The sequence below is a fragment of the Aythya fuligula genome, chromosome 13 (genome assembly GCF_009819795.1).
Source record: "Aythya fuligula isolate bAytFul2 chromosome 13, bAytFul2.pri, whole genome shotgun sequence".
In the NCBI taxonomy this organism is placed as follows: Eukaryota; Metazoa; Chordata; class Aves; order Anseriformes; family Anatidae; genus Aythya; species Aythya fuligula.
The window spans coordinates 968056-984266 of NC_045571.1; the positions used below are offsets into that span (position 1 = coordinate 968056).

At 45.0% G+C, this 16211-nt stretch overlaps 1 protein-coding gene across 7 annotated transcripts in view; it reads left to right on the forward strand.

Annotated features, from left to right (window-relative positions):
* Positions 1–16211, forward strand: part of GRIA3 (glutamate ionotropic receptor AMPA type subunit 3) — a 158449-nt gene extending 142238 nt beyond the window's left edge. For 2 of the 7 annotated variants that reach the window (XM_032196006.1, XM_032196001.1), the window contains exons 14-16: positions 12765–12879; positions 14870–15117; positions 15972–16211. In XM_032196006.1, coding sequence (XP_032051897.1) covers positions 12765–12879; positions 14870–15115 — 361 coding nt within the window. In that variant the 3' untranslated portion in view covers positions 15116–15117; positions 15972–16211. Of the gene's footprint in view, positions 1–5484; positions 12692–12764; positions 12880–14869; positions 15118–15971 lie in introns of those variants that run through there. The other 5 variants (XM_032196007.1, XM_032196005.1, XM_032196002.1 and 2 more) reach the window with 4 other exon arrangements.

Consider the following 16211-nt stretch of genomic DNA (forward strand, 5'->3'; position numbering starts at 1 on the left):
TCAGCCTCAATGTCACCACAATCGGGTACCTTAGTGGAGAGTAATCGGCAAGGCTGTTATTGTACTCGCCAAGGAAAAAAAAAACGCAGATCAAAACTATCAGAATAATTGCGGTGGGGAAAAAAAAAAAAAAAAAAAAAAAAAAGCCATTTGCTTGCCCAGTAGCTCTTGCAAAGAAACCATGTTGTTTATCGTCGGCAGCAGTTTTGGTCGAGCTTGGAAACCTCATTGAACTAACAGAAAGAAGCTCTGTGTCAGTGGGACCTGCGCAGCCAGCACTTGTGGCTGCTCAAGGAGATGCGATTGCACCCAGCTGTTGTGTCAAATCCTGAGGATGAGGCTTTGGGGCCTCCTCTGTGACTTAGCTGTGGGTTAGAAGCATTGCTGAGAGGCTTTGTGTATTGGAAAGGGCTCCCTTCCCCTGGACTCTTCTGGAGACAGGTCCCCAGAGAGCCCAACCTCGGATTTGGTGGCAAGACTGGTGCCAGTAGGTTCTGTGGCTGAAGTCTGGTCTCCAGAGTTGGGCTGTGTGCCATAGCTCAGGGAAGGACAAGGTGGCTGCTAGATCATGTGCAGTCTGCGGTCACTCAGCACTGATCACAGTAGTGACATTAGCTAGAGCAGGCTGGATATTATCAGTCCTCTTGGGTACAGGAATTACCAATGAATTTAATTTCAACTATGGAATGCTAAAAGTTAAGCAGTGATGGTGGTCACCCATTAATGGTAAAATACTGGCAATAACAGCAATGTGTAAGGAGTTAGCACTTACAGTGGGTGAAGCTGAAACAAGAGATGTTGTTTGCAGCAATGCAGTGTATTAAAATGATGCAGTAAAGTAGAAATTCATCTTAAGGAAAGGTTTGGGTAGTTTTGCTTAGAGTTACCTTTTATATGACAACTGCCACAGTACACAGGAACAATGCACTTGCATTTGCTGTGGTTTTCAAGCATGGTTTAAAACCCCAGCTCCGGTGGCACCACTGACAACACCGCTATTGCCTTTTGTGGCAGAGGGTCCCCTGCACCCAGCAGCCGTGCCGGAGCCATGCTCCTGAAATTGATTTAAGATCTTGCCCGTTGCAGAAGCTGAGTGCACTTTAGTACTGCCAGCCCTACCCTGTAGAGCTAACAGGCAATTTCAAGAGAAGCTGTAGCTAGGACAGGTTGGACTTTCTTGCTCACCTTGGTACAGGAATTACTAAGGAATTTAATTTCAAATACATCGTTATACTGAAAAGTACTGAGATTAGTTTTCACAGTGACACTCTCTTACAGCTATTAAATCCAGTTCCTTAAGGAACAGTAACTTCTGATCCCCCTTATAAAAATGCTTCAGCTTTGGTCCAAGATCAATAAGAATAGTATTTTCAGTAAACTGCAGTTTCAGGCAATTACTGCAAATTACTGCTGTGTTCTATTAGTAAGAGTTGCTTGCAGTTGGTTCCTTTGAAGTTAACTCAGCTCCTCATCTCTGATATTAGCAAAAGGAAGGAGAAAATCTCCCATTCAGGCTTGTTCAGTGCCTGCTGTTGCAGTGCTCAGCAGCAGCCTGCAGATGACTACGAGCTCTTACATGTTTTTTAGCTCTGCAGATCATCCTTCATGCAACGTGTTTATATAATGTTATACTTGCTGGTATATTAAATGTTTAATATTCTCCTGGGATCCAGCACTGCGTTGTCTAATACCACCTCCATGAAAGCAAACCCTTTGTACCAAGCAGCATCAATGAACTTCATTGCTGCAAGTTCATTGAATTAAAAGCAGTCAACTAACGCTTACAGCCCTGAGGAAACTGAGAAGGATTTTGAAAACGGTCAAAATTAGGAAAGGGTCATCCTTCTGCTTCTGCTTGTGCTGAAAGTCCTTTCAAAAAGAGTAATACCGCCTATCAGCAAGCTCTCGCCCTGCTCAGTAGATTCTGGGAGAGGTACACCAGGACAGACTGTCCAGCAAGGACAGAAGAGTGAACATGATGGGCAGGCAGGGAAGGGGTTAGTTGTTATTTCTAGCGATGGCATAAATCAAAGGGCTTTTTTATGACAAAATGGCTTTTCCTTTGAGGCAGCGTTCTGCAGGCACTCAATCCTGCAGGCTCAAGCTCTGCAGCACTTGGACAGACAGGCGGACAGACATATGGATGCCTTCCCGGCACACTGATGTCCTCAGCCATCGCAGTGTCATGGCCATGCCATCCTCAAGCCCTTCCATCCACCCTGCTCCTCTCCCTTCCATCCTCCCTCCAGATCCTGCACTGATCTCATCCCATCCACACAGCTAATTGCTCATACCAGCGTGGCTTTATGAGTAGAGAATTCCATGCGAATTGCTTCAGGGCTGTTCTTTTTTCCCTTTTCCCTGGGAGAAGGCTATACCTGGAGGAACTGAGTGAAGGAGGTGGCACCTGGGGGACCAACTTGCTGCTCGGTGGGTGCACGTCATGGGGAGGTGATGCAGAGGGTCCATTGCTTGCTCAGGGCAGCTCTCTCTACCGACTGAGCTGACAGAGCCCCTCTCTCAGCTTAGCCAGTAGAGGCCCAGGCTTGGGGAATAGCTGCCCTGAACTGGCAATCAGCCCTGCCTGCTTCCTGCAAACGAACTGCATGCAGAAATGAATGGTGGTGCCAGCATCTTAAGCAGAGCTATGAAGCCAGGGGTAAGTATGCCACCTGTTGGCCTGCGCCAGTTTCCACCAACAAAGCATGAAGGACCCCGGTCCCTCTGTGTGTCCTCCCTGAGCTTTGGTGTGCAGCTCACCTGTGTCAGGGCATCAATAATGACAAGCTATATTTGTGAGTTCTCTTCTTGCTGCCACGTGTTCATGGCCACTGGAAGATTCCCCAGTGACTTGAAATTTCAGAAGGATTTTGAGGCTTACGGTAGGAATCAGAGAAGGTATTGAATGGCCTTTCAGAAAGTTTCTAAACCTACTCCATGACAGGAACTGTGTAAGGTCAGTCCTATGAGCATCCAAAACTCCTGTGGCCACTTGTAATTGAAGACTAAAGAGACTGAGCTAGTTCTCAGATGACAGTTTCAGTGCATCACGATGTGCCAGCTTCAGCATGGCACATCAGGTATGGGGCTGCCCCGCAACATCCAGGCTTCCCTCTGTCAGTGTTGGGTCTTGCTTAAAACCAAAGGGAGCCATGCTCCATCCATATGTGACATTAATACGTGTAGAGTGACTTCACTGACACAGGCGTCCTGGTACATGCATCAAAATTTGCCCATTTTTCTCTCTTAAATGAGCATGAATTTAGTTATTTAGTTTCATCCATTGGCTTCATAGCACAATTACACTGTATTCACGATCTCTTATAGGTGTCATCTGGGTTTGATATTGTGAGAGAATGCAGAATAGCAGTTATTATTAAAAAAAATAAAAAAATAATAAAGAAATATTCCAGGAAATACGTTACAGCTTATTACCAGTTTGGAAACTAATTATTTTGTTTGTTATACAATCCTGTCATCCCAGAGCTGAGTGATGGCTGAATAGGAATTTAACAAGAAATAGAAAAAATGAGATGTAGACAGCAGGATGAGTGACCTTAGGGAAACTAATTATTCAGTTGCATAGGAACAATTTTCTGCTAAGATTAATTGCTACATTTCTGCTGTTGATACATTTCTTGTATTCTCGTACCTTCGCAGGAACACTGAATGACAGCCAACACAGGAGGAAATTGTTGGAATGTAGCATTTCTCCAACTTCACGTGGCAGGGGCCCTTGCTAATTATTTGACTTAATTTCTCTAACGTATTTTTTTTTAGGTTGATACCTCTTTTGGAAGGCATCAGTGAAATGATACATGATGCAATACCACTACATTTTTTGGCTGCTTCTTTTTAATCAGAGGATAACTTTTCCAGAGAGCTAGTTGAATTCTGTCCTCTGAGCCACACATCATAAAGCATCGCATTTCTGAGTCCTTCCGAGATGAGAGCAGGGCCATTAGCAGATGGGATTCATTTCCGCCATTTCTCAATGGTATTTTGCTTTGATACATTTGCGGTACAGCAGTTAGCATTTGTGGCATAATTTTTTAAGTGGCATATTTTTAGAAGAAATCTGTTAGGCATCAATTTAGATGATACCTAACATCTAAAGAGCACCACTGCCATGTAGTGCTTTATAGAGAACATTTGGGGAAATGGTGGGCTTAAAAAGATACAGCAGAGTTTATTTGACCAATTTGTTTGAAATTATGTTCATCGGCATGAATTTACTTGTTACTCGTTCTATAGGCCTGGGTTATGATCTGGAAAAAATAAAATGGCCGGTCAGAGCCAATGGTAGTAGCGCAGAGCTAATTCATGCTCAGACCTAGGAAAGTAATAGGAAATTATTGTATTGTGCAAATGAGTGACAAAGCAAAATAATAGTTTAAAAAGCAAAATAATGCTTTCAAAGGAAGGCATTGAAATATGTGTTCAATTGACAGCTATTATTTCATAGCAAATTAGCAAATAAAACCGTGTATGTTTTATAACAATAGTGAAGTCTTAACACTTTAAGAGCTCAGTGGAGCATCTCATTTAGAGCACTGCCAAGAAGGGCAGACAGCCTGCCTTGGTTTGCAGAAATGTCTGTCCTTTGAGGATGGTTTTGGGAGGATGCAATTAGGAGACTCAGGACAAGGACTAAGGACAAGCAGGTTTCCCAGGCTAGGAAGGAGCTAGTGGAGTCAAGGCTGGCATCTAAGGATTAGGAACTGCTTCGTTTTGCTTGTGTAACTTTGGTGTAGCTGCCATGGGGACTTGCTTTGCTCCCTTGACATGGAAGTGTGCTTGTGCGGTGCTGACTGCAGCAGAGCAACTGCACGTCCTGCCTTCATGGCCGTAGGAAACCTTAGTGAAAGGCTTGTGATTCATGCCTTCATTTTGATAATGCCTGTGGTACTTAAGAGTTATTTTCCATAAATTGCTTGCATGAGTCATTTATCCTGCACTGTAAGCATCAGGATCAGAGGAGCTGAGGCTTGGTTCCCTGGGACTGCAGAAAGGACAAGGGAAAACCAGCAGCTGCAGGTGGGGAGCAGGGCCCCTGCCCTGAGCATCTGTATGGGTTTCCAGGCTCGCCTGTTTCCTCTCCATTGTTAATGACTGTCATATAAAATACAAAGGGAAAAATAAATGCCTTTCTTTTTCTTCTTCAAAGTAATTCTAACCTTACAGCACTGAGCTCAGATGGACAGGCACTTGTGCGCTCACGAGCGCTGTAATCGTGCTTGGGACATGTCTGGTTTGTACCAGCGACGAGGCTGTTCGGTGAGGGCCTTGTGGGCTTCCGACTGTGCAGCACCTGCCCACAGTCGCCTGAGGAGCTGGGAGCAGGAGCTGCAGAAGAGGCCATCCCAGGAGGAAAATAGGTCATAGAAGACGGGGGGAAAAGTGGATATGTCTAGCAAGAGAAAGAGAAGGTGAGGGGATAGCCTGCACTCAAGGTAAGTTGAGTCTCTTGCTTTTATCACCCAGGCTAGGAAGGATCCGTAAACCCAGGAAGGGCCCACAATGCTGTTGGAGGCACTGTGGGCCAGAGCGTGACGTTAAGCATCCGCCATCCTGCTGCTGAGCCCTCCTGAGCTGCTGCTCAACCCGCCCTCGCCGCAGCCCTATCTCAAGTCTCAGGCACTGCTACAAATGAACTACAATGACTTGTTACAGCTTGCATTTCCTAATCCAATATGCATGTATTATTGCATTAGCACTTGGCACTTCTATTAAATTATGATCCTGTTAGTACAGACTTTAATTTGCTTGAACTACATTTATGAAATGTATAAATATACTTTCCTAGAGACAGTGGCTGCCGTACACGGACTGCAAACTATCCGCAAAGCATGGAGGAACCTGCGGTCGCAGGTGGTGACACGTCTGGCTCTGCACAGGTCTGTTCAGCGTATGTGTAGGTGGTGTGATGGCACCATGCGTCTGTGCTCGTCTTCCATGTCGCAGCAAATACAGCACCAGCTAAAACCTGTTTTTAAAATGCACACCTAGTTCCTGCAAGGAAATCCCTACAGGATTCCACAAGGATGCAGTGGGTGCTCTGACCATCCTCTAAAAAAGCAAGAAACAAACTGTCCCAGGCTCATGGGTGCCTGTTCAGTAGGAGGAGTCCTCGCAGGCTGCTGCACCATGTAAATACGATAGAACATGGCACTGCCTGTGTTCACCTCCTGGCTCTGCTGCTGGCAGTAGGACATCATAAAAAATGTTAAAAACTCATTTACATCCTAATGCAAGAGTCTTGTCATCCCATGACACCATTCAATACACAAAACAGGCAAAACATGCGGCAATCTCCCTGAACCTCCCAAGTCAGCAACAGCCATGGCTGAGCCTGTAGCCAGCGCCTGCAGCAAGGGGAACAGCATCTGGTTGTGCCGTTGAGAGAAAAAGTGAGAAAAAAACCTTCTGTTGGAGGATTTAATGCCGTGATTGATGCTTCTGAGTGCAACACCAGCCATCAGCATGTGGTGTATTTCTTTAGTGGCTTGGGGATGTATGGGGCTCAAGGTGCCTAGTTTTAGTCTCCTGATTTTGAAGGCTCTCCGTCTTTTCAAACAAGATGGCTTTCACTTCTACCCCTTCCTCTGCCCACCCGCAGAGCATTCCAATCCCTAGGATGTTACATGTTTGCACACCTGCGACTGCTGGTTAACACAGGGCAGAAAGAAGTGACAAAGGTCGGAAATGGTGGCAGAGTGCAACCAAGTGTTCATTTCTTTAAAAAAAAAAAAAAAAAAAAAAAAGCCTGTTGCTGTTTCTGTGAATATGAAATGCTCAGTATGAAATACAGAAGACCACTCTTTGTGAGCAAAAGGTAATAAAGAGGAATAGCGAGTGACTGTATTTCAGGGCTCCGTTTACGCCTGCTTCAAGTACCATGCAACTATAGTCTTTAAACACATACAGCGAGTTTTAATGATGAGTCCATCTCCATCCTAAATCTTCCCTGTCCCTGACAAACGGGTGCAAAGCAAGACACAAAGCTGTGGCAAAGAGAATTCACTAAATTGGTGAATTATGACAGGCCATATCTTGAGAGAGATCTGATCTAGGAAAGAGCAGAACTCTTGGGCAATACATTCACCCTCCAGCTTTCTATCTAGTCAGAAATTATTTCAGAAATAAGATCTGACAAAAAGTCCATTCAATAGTTACAGATCAGGTTGGGATGTATAGAGCTTGGGGGGATAAAGTCCCGTATTTGATTTAGACAGGTCTTTAACCTCAAGCAGTGCCCTCTGGAGAATAGTGCTGGATTTGGTATCTCTTCCTGGATTGTTTCTATCTTTATATTTTAATGATGCCAAGGTGGTTGTTAGTTAGATCGGTTTGGTGCTCTGTCAAGTCAAGCAGAGAGCTGGGGCTTGATATCTGCTCTCACCAGTGCCCTTCTCTGTGATGTGCAGAAGCTGCCAGGCATGGTGTATGGGGCAGGGGCACTGGCTGCTCCCCTTGGGACGGTCCTGGGGTCATTAGGTTCCCAAACAAGATCTCGGGGCAGCTGTCTGGGTCTTGCCCTGTCCCCGTCAGATATTTGTTGCTTGGGTCACGTGAGAGGCAGAACTTATCACATGTCTGCAACTAGCTTCACCCCGTGTACCCTGATGTGAGTGAAGATTTGCCAGTGACACCAACAAGAACAATTAATTCAGTGTTTTCAGTGGTTCTGCCCCAAAGGGTTTTAAGAAGCTTTCTGACTTAAGCACTTTGCTTGTTTGCTTGCACCTTATTCTGCTTCCCTTTCCTCTGTCATTATGAGATGGATTTTAGAAACCCAAATGTTCAATGTCTAAACTCTTTGATGTTACAGCTCAGTTGGCTGGGTTGTGTTGACATCAGCAACTCTGGTGATGCCTCAGCCAGCAAGGACAGCTGTGGTCATAAGAAACAAGAGAAAAAAATCATGCTGCAGGAAGTAGTGCTCTAACTATATCAAATTCCTAAATTAAAGAGATTAGGTAAGAATAACAGGGATTAAAAATAAAACCAGTGGGGAAAAAAAAAAAAGAAAAAAAAAAGAAAAAAAACCAACTTTATAATGTACTCATGGAGACCTGATGCAATGTTGGGCTTTTGCCTACTTCATGTCGCTGAGATTTGCACAGGAGGTGAAGGCCCTTTACAAGTCTGCGGCTCACGGTCTGCCTTCATGCTGCTCAGCAAGGCTTGCACATTAGTGCCAAGCGAGGATGTCGTTCTTCGTTAATCTCTCAGTCTTCAGAGGGACAGATTTGCCAGAAGCCTCCTGTGGCTTCTTGTTGCTCTGAGCCCACAGATCAGCCATAAATCTGGCCTAGCCAGATATTAAACCAGATTTATAACCAGCGTGGTGTGACACAGCCGGAGCCCAGAGGTGCCCTTGGCTCTGTGATGTTGCCTACCCTAACGCACCCCAAACAGCCAATGCCAGGGTACACAAACAGTTTTTCTACAAATGCCACATCCCTGATGTGCATGTGTGCTTCCAGAGGACTTCTCCACCCAGAGGTATTTGGCATCTAATATACTGCTGGAAGGAAAAAATAAAAAATAAAAAGGCTTTCTATCGACTCTTCAGGACTTCACGTTGTAGGAGATGTGGTTCTGAGAACATCAGGAAGTCGTGTCTTTGGCCCTTGAGCTAGGGGACAGGCTTCTTCTGGTGGCCACGTGTACTGTACATTTGGAGCCAGCGTCCATCTGCCTTGTGAGGAGGATCCCATCGCCACTGCTCCCAAATTTCTCATCCTCAGCACTGAGCTAACGCTCTGTCCTCATGTCAGACAGCAGATGTCCTGCCCAGGTGGGCACAGGGGATGCAGCCCTGAACACAAATTTCTGAGAAACATCAGAAACTGGCTGCTGATGGGACTGAGGAATCCCTTATTGAGTGCCATTAGTTGTTGTGCCTCTTCTTTACAGCTTCCTTTTTCTGAATGATTGGGTCTGAAAATCCTAAATTAATTCTGAGCAACATTTCATCAGGTTTGGGGGGAGCAGAGTGCTGTCTGCAGTGTTCATTTGCTATCCTTGGCAATGATCATTTTGGGGTATAACATTTATATTACATCCATTAGAGCATAGAATGGGATATGAATTATCCAAAGCTGTTCCAATCACCACTTAAATCTTTATTGATTGCAAGTAATAAACATAACTACAGTGTTACAGAGAGTTTATGCTACTCAGACACCGGTTACATGCAGCTGACAAAAGCCTAGGGGTTAGTGGGTGAGATTTTCCTGTCCCAAAGTGACTTTTGCTCCTGAAGCTGCTGAATGCTCAGCAGCTCTTCCTTCACACTTCAGTGTCTGAGGGCCAAGCCAAGCACGAGGGCACAGTGCTGCAGACATCAGTATATCCCAGTTTCTTCCTGGAAAATGTACTTTCCTAGCAAGGCTGGCACCAGAGATGCTCTTCTCGCCAATTAACAGCACTTCTGCCAAGAACCTGCTTGGCCTCTCCTGCACAGGTTATTCAGTGACACGGGCTGCTCGCAGCACTGGCACATCAAAATATTAGTAAGTAGTGGGAATTGGTCACCAACAGCACAAATGTGACAGCTTTTGCAGGTGTACAAGGGCCTGCTGTGGCCTCCTGAAGCCTGTAGAAGCTGGAGCAATGGTTTTGCATATGAACTCTGGTTTTGTGTATCTGCTTTATAGAGGTGCAGGTGGAATCATGAAAATGAGCCCAAAAGGTCATTAATCAGATTTAAAACCTGTTATGATTTATAATTCGTGAGGCACATGAGTTATACCTGCTAACATCTGGGACTGATAAAGAACTGTTTCTTTGGTGATTAATTTACTCTTCTTCTACTTCAAACTCATTCAGGCCAGAAAGAAAAATCATCATGCCACAGCCTTTCTTAGCAGAATAAAAATTACAGCAACTAACATGAAATGTTGTTGAGCTGCTGCAGCAAAAGGAGGCCAGGCGAGAAATCCCTCAGACAGGGTGACAGTGTCATGAAGAGAAGGAATGAGAGAGCCAGATGGATTCTGCATCAAAGTGTTCCCTCTTTTCTGTATTGATGGCAAGGATGGAAAATAATCAGATAATGAAAGAGAAAAGCAATAGAAGCTCTGCATATTGCACATAGCAGCTCTTTCTTCTTAGGGATTATCTCACATGTAAGCAGGGGGAACATCCTCAGCCTGGAAGCAATGCTGTATCTTGTGGAAGATCACCTTCGTGACAAGGAAGTGCCATAGCAATTCCTACATTGAGAGGAAGAAGAGGTCAGGATTTTTAAACTGAACCAAAAGCCTGGGGGACCTGGTTCTGGTGTGGGATTTCAATGAGTGAAAGCTCAGCGCCTCTCAAAAATCGCACTGTCAGCATTGTCCCATCCACTGAGCAAGCAGCAGCAACTGGCACCTCTTGTTCGCTGTCCGTAAGGGATGGATGCCCACACTGCCAGCACCCAAGTGGAGTCTTCTAACCAAGAAGAGAGAAACCAAGCTGCTGAAACACCAGTGAACAACCTCTCTGTTCCAGGTGTCAAACAATGTTTGTAGCACACTAATAAAGTGAAGGCTGTGAGAACTGCAAGGCACCAATCTTCTTAATGGCATGCCTCCCTTAAATAAATCAGCCATAGCAAATGGCTTAATTTGCCATTGGGGGCAATATTACTCAGTATTAGGGTATTGGTACCATTTCCCTTGACTCAAGTCTTCCAGTCCTATGTAAACATCAGCCACCAAAATCTCAGTGGCGTTTTGTAAAGATGCCCAACACACCCAACCTCATGTGGTTACACCAGGATCAGACAAATCTAGATTAAAATAACAAACAACAGAACAAAAAGTCATTCGGTTATGGGGAGGAAGAAAACCACAGCAAGTCTGTGCCCCAGGGCACTGTCCTGTACCACAGGACCGCTGCTGGCCTTATCCCATTCACCGCATCTCACCTTGCTGGGAGTATGGAGCACAGCAAGAGCACAAGATCTCAACACCTTAACATTTCACTGTGATAAAAGCAACCAAACTAATCAGGAGCTGTTCTAGAAATCATGCAGGGGAAGATGAAAAAGAATCCCATCATAAATTAAAGGCAGAGGAAAAGCAGCCAAAGCCACCAGGGAAAAGGCTAAGGACCTCACTGAGCAACCCATATAGCCCCTGATCTAATTTTAAAAAGAAACTGGAAAGTGCAAAATTATCTCAGGAAAAAGATGAAGAAATGTAAGTCTTTTGAGAGAGAGACCCAGGAACAGAACAAAGGATCCCCTGAGCTGCTGGTGAGGTGGCCAGGGGGTCAGCAACTGGGATGAAGCCATCCCACAGGTCACAGGCAACTCACTGGTCCATAAAAAAGCCCTCAAACAAACAGGGCCGGGGCAAGCTCTGAAAAGTCACCTTTCTGCAGCAAGCACGGAAAAAAACCTCCCTTGCCTTCAGTACCAGGACATTGGTCCAGCAAGAAGCACCTCATGCTCTGTGACACCCAAATTTGCACTTTGTCCAGCACCCAGGGATGGGCTGTTGGCTCAGGGGGGTGCTCAGTGTCCCCAGCCCCAGGGTGCTGGAGCCCAGGTTGCCTGCCCACCTGCTATACCATAGGCAAATTCCCCTCTCTTTAGTTAAGATAATTTTAGTTTACCTTTTTTTTTCTTTTTTTTTCTTTTTTTGGCAGTTGCGTGTGCACAATTAACTGCAATCTTGGCTTTAAAAAAAATAATAAAGAGCCCTAATTAGTATGTTAAGCCTCCTCATTTCCCAATACTGTATAATGTTGTGAAAGCTAATCTATAATGTATTGGATGTTATGCAAATTCTCCATGCTCCGTAAGGGGTTTATAAAGGCATGCAAATTAAAAATAGTGTTTGGAATAGGAATGGGGGAAGGGAGCAATTGCACGATAAAATATGCAGAGAGCATGAAAGGTGTTTATAACCTTCTCCCTATTGTTTCTGTATTCTCAGCTGCACAATGCTTTTTAAAAGTGGAGAGATGTATTGCATAAAATCTTTCCAAACTGGATAGTTTTTAAGTGAAATTTAAAATTAGAGAGCTGTTCTCTCAGCAATCATCCACGCTGCTCTTTCTGCTGGGGCTCATAGCAGGTGCCTAAAGAGGCTGGGCTCTCCCTGGCTGCACATGATGCCTGGACCTTGTGCTCATCCCAGCCAGGTCAGGGGGCTCCTGGGAGGGCTTGGCTGGGACCCAGCCAGTCCCTGTCAGCGCAAACCTGGTGCCAATCCCAAAAGGTGGCACGGCATCGGCGAGGCTACAGACCAATGGCCCACCCTGGACATGCAAACCCAGCACTTTGACATTCACAAAGGTGTTTCATACAGGTCTGCACATCCTGATTTTCTGCTGCAGCTCCCCAGTGTGCCAGCTGTGTTTGGGATTCTTGGGGCCTGGCGGCTCAAGCCCACACACTGCTGTCTGCTGGGGCTTCACTCTCTGTTAGTGCCACGGGGGAGTCGTGCTGGACCAGAGCCGCTACCGGACACAAAGCTACTGCCAATGCCTGGTGCTCTGCAAAAGTGGGGATTTGGCCTTGTTTTGTTTCTCCTACCTTCATTTAACAGTGAGTGCCGATTACTCAAAGCGATATGGGCAGGACCTGGTAATATAGTGTTGCTCTAGCATTAACTTAAGGGGATGATCCAGTTGCCTGCAGTGTAAATACTTTGTGGCCAGGAACCCTGCTTTATCGCTTTGTATAGTTTTAAAGTAGTTTAAAGCTTGAATAACATAAAATAACATAATATAATGTTATTTATGTTATTTCCCACGTGAAGAACTCCTGTAAACCTTGCAGTATTGAAACTCAGTGAACAAGGCATCTTAGACAAGCTGAAAAACAAATGGTGGTACGATAAGGGTGAATGTGGAGCCAAGGACTCCGGAAGTAAGGTCAGTCGCTGAAGGTCTTTTCGTACTGATTAGAAATCACATTTTGACACACTGTTTGTGTATACAAAGAATGACTTTCAAAAGTTGCTATTTACATTTTGAAGGCTGAAAGAAAAGAATAGAATATATATATATATTGTTTCTGAATATGACAGCATTTTTCTTTCATGCAGTAACAAACTTAAGTTGTAAGTATGTTTTTCTATTTAGTATTTTGCTGGACACACATGGAAGGAGAATCCCCCAAAGCCCTCAAAGCTGCTATCTTCATTTGAATTTCCAAGTTCCACCACAGCCAGTGTGTATTATTCAGACCAGCATCTTTTTTTTTTTTTTTTAATTATTATTTTTTGTTTGATTGAGTGCCCCCACATTTTGTTGCAAAATTGTAAATTAGATCCTATACAAGCCAGTTAGGAAAACAGTCACATGCTTGTTAGGGGTGGAAAGTAACAGGGCAGACCTTTTACTCCAGCATGGGCGGCAGTGGTTGCATCAACCACACTGGATTTGCAGCAAACATTTATTTATGCTGCTAAGTTAAAAGAAAACAGAGTTTTGTTTTGTTTTGTTTTTTTCTATACTGAAAGAGGCATTGAGCATAAAAACACTGATGTGCTGTGCTTGTTGTTGGAGTAAAGGATGTTTTCAAAGGCACCTATAGGATTTCTCCTGCTGAAATCAGTTGCAACCGAGTGCCTAGCTCCCTGGTGCCTTTGAAAGCACTCGCTGTAACAATTCCCACAGAAAATGCTTCTGATTTGGAGCCTCCTCCTTGTATCAGGCACCATTTCAAGTTCCAGCCCAGCCAGCAATGAAACACATTGCTGTCAGCTGGGCTGGAAGCTGCCTGGGGCACAGCCTCGCACCTGTTGCATGAGATAAAGCTAGGATCCCAGGAAGTCTGAGCATAGCTGCTGCAGCAGCAAACCAGATAATTGTAAGGGGGTACACATGAGCAGTATTTTCAGAGCTCATAGCAGGCTGCTTGCTAAAACTGCATGCATCTAAACTGCCTGTGAAATGCACAGACACTTAACAAGGTAGACCCTCTTTTATTCTGAGTGCATGAAGTTTGAATGCTCCTGGAGATAGTCATACACTCAGATCATCTGTAGGCATCTGCAGTAAGCCCAGGCAGAGTGGGGCTGGCAGCAGCAAGGAGGCTCACCTTGCCTCAGCTCAGACAAGAACCACTAACACCCTATTCTGTGGCAGCAAAAGGATTGAACTTCTATTTAAGCTCATTACAAAATCCCGTTTTTAAAACCAAAATCTTTCTCCCCCATCTGTCACATCCTTCAAGGATGCAAACCCCGAGCAGCACGTTTTGTTCAGCTGGTCGCTGCAGGTGCTGGGTTAGCTTAGGGCTCTCCTGCTGGACCTTAACCTATCTGACCATCTTCCTAAGGCTGATTTTTATTTTTTTAAAACCTGTGGGAAAAAAGGTAGAAAAGTATAGCAGCATCTCATTAATTTTATCTACATTCACCAAAGCCAGGTGTCCGGTGGGTTGTTTTTTTTTGTTTGTTTTTTTTTGTTTTTTTTTCTGGTTTTAGTTTTATAAAGTGAGAACCTGCTACTTTATGTAGCCCAGTCTGCCTGTTAGAGTGTCCTGAAGGTGCCATGGCCACTAGTGGTGCCCAGCTGTAGGCAACTTTTCTGTGGGACAGAAAAGGCCTGGGGAAGCCAATGGCAAAAATCTTACCGACTTCCACACGGCCAAGATTTCGCACAGCAAACAGTTGCTGGATGGAGCAGCCCCTGCTGCCGGCCCTGCTCCACGGGACCAGTAGCACTGACGAGCGGGTCACACAATGTGACCGCCGTGGGTAAGGCTGTCGGGTCATGTGGGGGTTTGGGGAATCTGAACTCCGGATCAGAAAGTATGTATGTGTGGTCATTGTGGCTAGGACTGAGTGAAAAGTAACCTGTCTTCTGTCTGCCTTTTTCTCACAGCAAAACTAATGGTGTGGTTCGTTTCTCTTAGGACAAGACCAGTGCTCTGAGCCTGAGCAATGTGGCCGGGGTTTTCTATATTCTTGTTGGAGGCCTTGGGCTTGCCATGATGGTGGCTTTAATCGAATTTTGTTACAAGTCTCGGGCAGAGTCCAAGCGAATGAAACTCACCAAGAACACCCAAAACTTTAAACCTGCTCCTGCCACCAATACCCAGAATTACGCTACGTACAGAGAAGGCTACAACGTGTATGGCACAGAAAGCGTGAAAATCTAGGGGTACGAGTACAGTTCAGTCAACTAAAAATCTTTTTTTTTTTTCTTTATGCTTTAACTTCTGTGTGTTCTTTTGTTGTATGCACTAGAGGGCTGCTGTAAATGGTCTTTAAAAACGCAAACCAGTGGCAGTCTCTTTTCCATGGTGTGGGCTATTGACGATTTAAAGTTCTCCCCTGCACAGAAGCAGGCTCGTCACCAGCCTGCATTACCAACGGCGATGGTGGGGTCATGCTGCAGTGAGGACTCCTCTCCCCAGTAGTCTGCTATTCCAGCAGCTCACTGAATCCAAATATTTTGTTAATTTAAAAAAAAAAAAATCAACTTTGTTAATTTAAAAACAATCCAAAATTCACACCTCTTTTTCTTGAGACCTCTTCCCCTTTATTTTTAAAAGCCATACTCAGATCAGGTAAGCGCTTTTAGAAATCGTGATACGTAAAGCATGCAAAGCAGAACTGAATTGTTAGAGGTGGCTGTGACACCCTCACCAGCGCCACAAAGCACACAGGCTGCATCCTGCTCCTGCCTGGCTACCAGGGAGCTGGTTTGGAGGCTCATTTTCAATACATATTATATATACCAGCTGCCTACAGGCTGCATGGGGCTTGGAGGCTGCTGCCAAGCAGGCCGTGGGCACCCAGGGGAGAAAGGTCCCTGGGAACACCCCAGCAGCACAACGTCTCATCTGGGCCACAAGCGAAGGAGCAGAACAAGTTGTTCCCAGCCTCACTGGACATTATTAAAGCTCAGTGCTGCTCATGCTGCCTCCTTTCCTGTGCAGGTTGGTTCGTTACCTTCTAATGAAAGGCTCCCTTTCAGAGGAGAAAAATGAAATCTCATTGTTTTTATTACAGATCCTCGCTCTGACAGCACACGGAAGGAGAAGCAGCAGAGAATGTGGCTACTTCACGGATTTGGACCACCTGAGCCAGTCAGTCGTACTCTAGCCAAGGTGTCAGGCATGACACACGCTGATGATGGTGCAATGAACTTTTAACAGGAAAAACTGATTTTTTTCCTTCAGTGCCTTATGGAAGACTCTGAGACTCACAACAATGCAAACCATCACTGAAATATTCTTGCTTTGATTTAAA